The sequence below is a fragment of the Trichechus manatus genome, unplaced genomic scaffold (assembly GCF_000243295.1).
Source record: "Trichechus manatus latirostris isolate Lorelei unplaced genomic scaffold, TriManLat1.0 scaffold00008, whole genome shotgun sequence".
In the NCBI taxonomy this organism is placed as follows: Eukaryota; Metazoa; Chordata; class Mammalia; order Sirenia; family Trichechidae; genus Trichechus; species Trichechus manatus.
In genome coordinates this window covers 4,572,546-4,579,341 of record NW_004443944.1, presented here as the reverse complement: position 1 = coordinate 4,579,341, position 6,796 = coordinate 4,572,546, and the positions used below count along the sequence as shown (strand labels likewise).

Below are 6,796 nucleotides of genomic sequence, written 5' to 3'. Positions count from 1 at the left end.
ATACTTGTGAGGAGTGTGCCTCTTAGCTCAAGTAGATACAAGAGACTAAACGGGCAGCTTCTGTCCGGAGGTGAGATGGGAAGGCAGAGAGGGTTAATAGCTGGTTGAATGGACATGGGGAATCAGGGGTGGAAAAAAGGAGTGTGCTGTCACAGTATGGGGAGAGCAATTAGGGTCACATAACAATCTATGTATAAATTTTTGTATGGGAAAAAATAAAAAAGTAAAAAAAAGAAAGAAATTCTTAGGGACTGACTAGCTCCATGTGCTGGCAGAACTCTGGTGTCATTTCAATTTTAACATGGTACCAGGCTCCCTGCACAAAGGTAGCCAAACATGTTCACGGAATCCTGGAATGTTGGGTGGACAAATGGTGGCCTGCCGCCAGACTGGACTTCACAGCCTGGAATTTGGGGAAATGATAGGTTGTTGATTCCTTACCATGTCTCTTTGTGTGAGTTGACACCCTTGGACCTCTGATGGGGGCTGAAAGAGTTTACAGTGAGGATCCCTAAGGGGAAAAGAAAATGGAGGAGCATAGCATGATGTCTACTCCTTCCCCTGACTACCCACCACAATGCAGGTCTTAGCCTGGGAGGAAGGAGGTGTTAAGCAGGAAGCTGAGGAGCTGCTTTCACAAAAAACCATGGTAGACTCTGAGTCAAGTTGTGCAGCTTGGGGCCCACAGAAGCAGACAGGCACAAGGTTTAGGAGAGGGCCTCTGTCTTTGGGGCCCACGGAGGCAGACAGGCACAAGGTTTAGGAGAGGGCCTCTTGCCTCCACTCTGTTCAAACCCCAGGGCAGCTTCAGGGCCAACTCATCCATTAGGACCAGAGGCCCAGTGCCTGGGTCCCATGACGCTTTTAGGGGCTCATAAAAGTGTTTTAATTTCTTTTAAAATCAGGAGAAAACTGAATGTAATAATATTGGCCACGTCATCAGGAAAGATCAATCGCTAGAGAAAGACATCATGGTTGGTAAAGTAGAGGGTCATCGAAAATGAGAGAAACCTTCCATGCGGCGGAGTGACACACCAACGATTGTGAAGATGGTGTAGGACAGGGCAGCGTTTCGTTTTGTTGTCCACGAAGTCACCATGAACCGGCGCCAACTCAGTGACGACTAACACAGGCAATAACGAATCCAGCCTGGATTGTGTTTGTCTTCATCACCACACAGCAGTAAAATATACTCTTTAATAACTTTACAGAGGAAGGGGCCAATGCAAGCAAAGCCACCGAAGACCATGGACATCTGGCTGTGGCCCTGGGCAGCCTGGGTGCCGCAGTGGCCACTGCTTTACTCAACAGATGCATTTTCACCCAGAGATCCCAGCGAAGGGGCATCTGAGAAGCCTGATGGGGTGGGAGGGTTGCATGGCTCTGTCCCTGCACAAGCTGAGATGGTGAGGGGGCTCCAGAAGCTCCCTGGGGAGATGATGAAGAGGGCACTACTTGTGCAGGTGGGGGCAAGAGCAGCAAGTTCTTTTCGTCATATGTCACTTGTAGCTGCACACACAGGCTGGGGCCATTGAATGATCCCTTTAGGTTTGGGGGCAGCATCACAGTTTTTTTCCCAGGCGGTGCTACTCCACTGGGATCAGAAGCTGGGGCTCTGCGGTGCAGTCCCCGAGATGTGTAAGCACCTCCTTTGCCTAAAACGGGGTGCACCAGAAGCCTGGGGAGGCCCAAGTGCTCTGGGCTGGAAGCCCAGCTCCCCTCCTCTGGGTGACCATGGCCTTCTTTGACGCTTTGTGCTTCAGTTTCCCCATCTGTCAAGTGGAGATCAGAAGGACTCTTTTTCATGGGATGGCTGTGAGGGTTAAATGCGATAACGTGTCAGTGCTTAGAACCACAAGTTTCAGGGGCGTGTCCTCAGTAAAGGCAACAAGGAGGAGGAGAGGATGAAGAGGAAGGGGAAGGAGGGCTGGGTTGCCATCTCTTCGCGTGCTGGCCACGAAGCAAGGCCCAAACCTTCACTGTCTGTCGGGCGGGCCCCCCTGGGTAGTGTGAGAACTCGCTTCGGGTTGTGCCGAGGTTCAACGAGGTGTGATCTGGCTGGAGAAGGAGCGTTTGGGTGCCTGGGGCCTGCGCTCTGTCAGAGAACGGACCCCTGACCAGTAGCCTTTGTGAAGGACCATGTGTTGAAAGATCAGCGCAGGGGAAGGGATGCCACTGAGCAGGGGGCTGAGACCCATCTGTACGTGGACTATCTGGCCAGTGGCAAAACAGCATGTGCGCCAGCCTGGCGAGCCTGGGGGGCGGGCGGCGGTCAGCGAGCAGTGCGGGCGATGGATGCTGATGGAAAGGCAAACTTCCTGCCAGCCCTTCTAACAGCTCGGGGGGCCTTTTGGAAACAATTACTCAGACTCCCAGGTGCCAGTGCCGGGCTGGGCCCTGAGGCCCCAAGGATGGTCCCTGCCTCCTAGAACCTTGTCCTATAGGCCGAGGAGCCCATGAAGCCGTCTGCGGGGGTCAAGGCCTCTGGGAGCCAGCTCGACTCCCCGTTCTAGAGATGGCCAAGCAGTGTGGAGACGAGGCGTCCAGGCCCAGAGCCGACTGTGGGCTGGATTCCTGCTCCCCACTTTCTAGCTCTTTGACTTGGGGCAAGTTACTCAGCTCCTCCTGCCCTTGCGATTTTTTCGAAGGTTAAATGAGATGATGTGTGTGCGTGTTTAGAAATGGTGCACCCTCCCTGTGGTTCTTGTTCTGCCTCAGGATCGTGGGAAGGCGTGGCGAAGGCATCCTACAGAAGAAGAGGAAAGGGGGGTGTGCCCAGGTGGGAAGGAAGCTTCACAGCGGGGCCAGGGCTGTGTCGAGTGATAGGGCATGGTCCAGCACAGCTAGAGTGTAGGGGTGTGCTTGAGTGCATATGAGTGTGTGTGTGTATCCTTACATATCTATGTATGCATGCATGTGTGCATGTGTGCATGTCTATGTGTATGTGTCCATGCTGTATATGTGTGTATGTATATGTGTGTGTGCATGTATGTGTGTATGTGTTCATGCTGTATATGTGTGTATGTGTGTGTGCATGCATGTGTGTATGTGTTCATGCTGTATATGTGTGTGTATGTGTGTGTGTGTGCATGTCTGTGTGTATCAGTATGTCAGTATGCTTGTATTTGTGTATGTGTGTAGGTATGTGTGCATGTGTGTATGTATGTGCATGTGTACATGTGTGCATGTATGTATTCAAGGTGCACCTGACCCAAGCCATAGTGTTTTCAGTCACCTCATATGCATGCGAGAGCTGGACAATGAAGAAGAATTGACACCTTTGAGTTATGGTGTTGGTGAAGAATGTTGAATAGACCATGGACTGTCAAAAGAATGAACAAATCTGTCCTGGAAGAAGTACAGCCAGAATGCTCATTAGAAACAAGGAGGGCGACACTATGTCTCACATACTTTGGACATGTTATCAGGAGGGACCAGTCTCTAGAGGACATCAAGCTTGGTAAAGTAGAGGGCCAGCAAAAAAGAGGAAGACCCTCAACGAGATGGACTGACCCAGTGGCTGCAACAATGGGCTCAAGCAGAACAGCAGTCACAAGGATAGCGCAGGACCGGGCAGTGTTTCCTTCTGTTGTACACGGGGTCGCTATGAGTTGGAACCAGCTTGATGGTACCTAACAACAACAACAGCAACAATCTGTATGTGTAGGTGTGTATGCATGTGTGTGTGTATATGTGTGTGCATGTATACGTGTACATCTATGTGTTTATGAGTGTATATATGTGTGTATGTGTATACATGTGTATGTATGTGTATTGTGTAGATGTGCGTATGTGTATATATGTGTGTTGTTTATATGTGCGTGTACGTATGTTTGCACATGTGTAGACATGTATGTTTGTGTATGTGTGAATGTATTTGTGTGTGCGTATGTCTGCACATGTGTGTACGCGTGTGTGTATGTGTTGCTGGGTGCCCTCGAGGATCTGAGCATTAGCGAGGAGCAGGGGCGGGGGGAGAAGAGATTTGGGGGATGACCATGAAGAGCCATATCATAACAATTTGGGGCTTCCTTTGCAGGCCTTGTGGAAACATGACTGCTTTTGAAGCCGTGGGGTGACAGACTTCCACTTGGGTTCCCCATTGGGGGTACAGGTGGGGCAAGTCGGGGCGCGGAGACCCTGGGCATTGTGCGCAGCCCATAAGGCAATGGCTCTGGTGGGGAGCAGGGCCGGAGCCACCCTGGACGGAGGTCACCACCCAGCCCAGCCTCTCAGCAAGGCCAGCAGGAACATAGGAAAGTTCTCCTTGGGGGAGATTTATGACTGGCGATGACTCTCCCTTGTTTGTGGGGGGAGCTTGGCTGCCCCTGAGCTTGGGCACACGTGGAATACAGTCTCTCCCCAGAAAGCTCCGTGGCCTCTTGGCTGAGCTGAGCCGGGGGCTGCCCCAGAGCCTCTGTCAAATCAAGAGCCTCCAGGCAGCCACAGTGACAATGGCCGCCATTCAACGGGCGGCTGTGAAGTCGGGAGGTGGCGGGTCCCTGCCGCTGGCCTTGAGCCTGGTCGTGTGATGCCCTCTCCTTCAGCTGGCCTCACCCCCACAGACAGATGCAACGCGGAGAAAGAAAATAAAGACAAGGTGAGTATTCCTGGGCGGCGGCGGCAGCTGCCTTTGTGTTGACCCCTGTCTTCCCTTTGCCAGGCCGTGGAGCCAGCTCGGCCATGGGGGGAGCAGACACTTGGTGTCTGCCTGGAGACACAGCTCTTGGTGATACTAGTGTTATTTAGGAGCTCTGTGCCTCAGCCCTGGACTGAGCATCCTAATCTCATTTCTTCCCCGCGAGAGTCTTGTGGGCTCTGCTGTCCTCTCCACTCAACAGCCAGGAACGTGAAGAAGGGGAGGGATGCAGCAGGAGGTGGTAGAAGCTGAGGCCCTGGGTGGTACAAATGACACTCAGCTGCTAGTCCAAAGGTTGGAGGTTCGAATCCATCCAGAGACACCTTGGAAGAAAGACCTGGAGATTTACCTCCTGAAAATCCTATGGAGCACAGTCCTTCTCTGACACATATGGGGTCTCCATGGGTTGGAGTAGACTCCATGGCAACTGGTTTGGTTTAGGTTTGGTAAAGGCTGGATTTGAACTCGATACCTTTGACTTCGAGCCTATGATCTTAACCTCCTCACCATTTTTTCAAATCAGGCTTTCCAGCTGCAGCACTACTTACATTTTGGGCTGGAAAAGGCGGCTGTTCTGTGCATTGCAGGATGTTTAGCAGCGTCCCTGGCTTCCACCCAGCAGGTGCTGGTAGCACCTCCTCCACTCACTTGTGACCAAAAGACCAAAAGTGTCTCCAGACACTGTTTGATGTCTTCTGGGGACCCCAATCAATCCCAGTTGAGAACTGCTGCTTTAGGGAGAGGCTAAGGTGACCTCAGAAATGTCTGCACCTGCCCCTTTTCCCCTAGCCCCAACCGCAGTACCAACCGCATCTGCTGGGTTGGACTTCTGAAAGTGAATTCTCAGGTCTTGTCCGCAGGCTGCACAAGACCATGTGCCGTGGCCAGGCAGGAGGCAAAGATCGTGCGGGCACGGAAACTTCACGTGCCTTCTACCCTGTCTTCTGGTTCACGGGAGCTGCCACAAACAGAGCTCATGCTATCTGAGGAGGAGTTAAACATGCCACCCACACCTTCACCTGCCACTTTGTCATTCTGTGTCAGGCTGCCTATGGTGTGAGTGTGACAATGGCCCAGGGGTCTTGACAGTTGTCGACGGCGTGCTGACGAGGGTGTGGGGAGGCAGGTGCCCTGATGATCTGCTGGCACAGGTCAAAATGACAGCCACCTTTTGGGAGGATCGTTGGGAGCTGGGGCCAAGCCGCGATGAAACCTGTATGTTCTGTGATTCGAGATTCCCATCTGGAAAGAATCCCACAGACGTGCTGAGCTGTCCGCCAAAAAATGTTCATCTTGGCCGTTGCATAACAGTGAAAAACTGAGCACAACGTAACAGCCCATCCTCTGCAGACTACACAAAGTCAACCCTGGAGCCACCTTGCACTGACCTCCCGCAAACACAGACACACGTTCGTACCTATGGACGTGGAAGACGCTCAGTAGACGTTGTTATAGGGAACAAAAGGGTTACTAAACAACACGCAGAGGGTGCGTCCATCCTGGTGGGAAAAATATATATATTAGTTGCCGTTGAGTGGATTCTGACTCATGGCAACGCCATGTTTGTACAGTAAAACTGCTCCATAGGGTTTTCAAGGATATGACCTTTTGGAAGCAGATCTCAAGCCTGTCTTCCAGTGTATCTCTGGGCGGGTTTGAACCATCAGCCTTTCGGCTAGTAGTCGAGCATTTTATATACATACATATATATATATATCCACCACCCATCTGTCAGCTTGTCAAACTATGGTGCCTTGCATATTGTTGGGATACTGGAAGCTATGCCACCGGCATTTCAAATACTAGCTGGAAGTGGAGCAGAGCTACCTGACTAAGACAGACTAGGAAGAAAGGCCTGGCTATCTACTTCCAAAAATTAGCCAATGAAAACCTTATGGATCACAACAGAACATTGTCCAACTTACTTGTTTTGGACACATCATGGGGGGGATCAATCCCTAGAGGAGGACAATGTTTGGTGAAGTGGAGGGCCAACAAGGGCATGGGAGACCCTCAGTAAGAAGGATTGGCAAAGTAGCCACAATGACAGACTTGAACATGCCAAGGATTGTGATGATGCAGGATGCAGAACTGGGCAGCATTTTGTTCTGTTGTACATAAAGTCACTGTTAATAGTTGCTCTGGTAGGTGAGAGAT

At 51.5% G+C, this 6,796-nt stretch overlaps 1 protein-coding gene across 1 annotated transcript in view; it reads left to right on the top strand.

The window, feature by feature from the left end:
- Positions 1 to 5,699, top strand: part of EDN3 (endothelin 3) — a 48,379-nt gene extending 42,680 nt beyond the window's left edge. Inside the window, exons 5-6 of the mRNA XM_004370528.1 lie at positions 4,548 to 4,600; positions 5,429 to 5,699. Coding sequence (XP_004370585.1) covers positions 4,548 to 4,600; positions 5,429 to 5,699 — 324 coding nt within the window. The remainder of the gene's footprint in view (positions 1 to 4,547; positions 4,601 to 5,428) is intronic.
- The last annotated feature ends 1,097 nt before the right edge of the window (positions 5,700 to 6,796 follow it).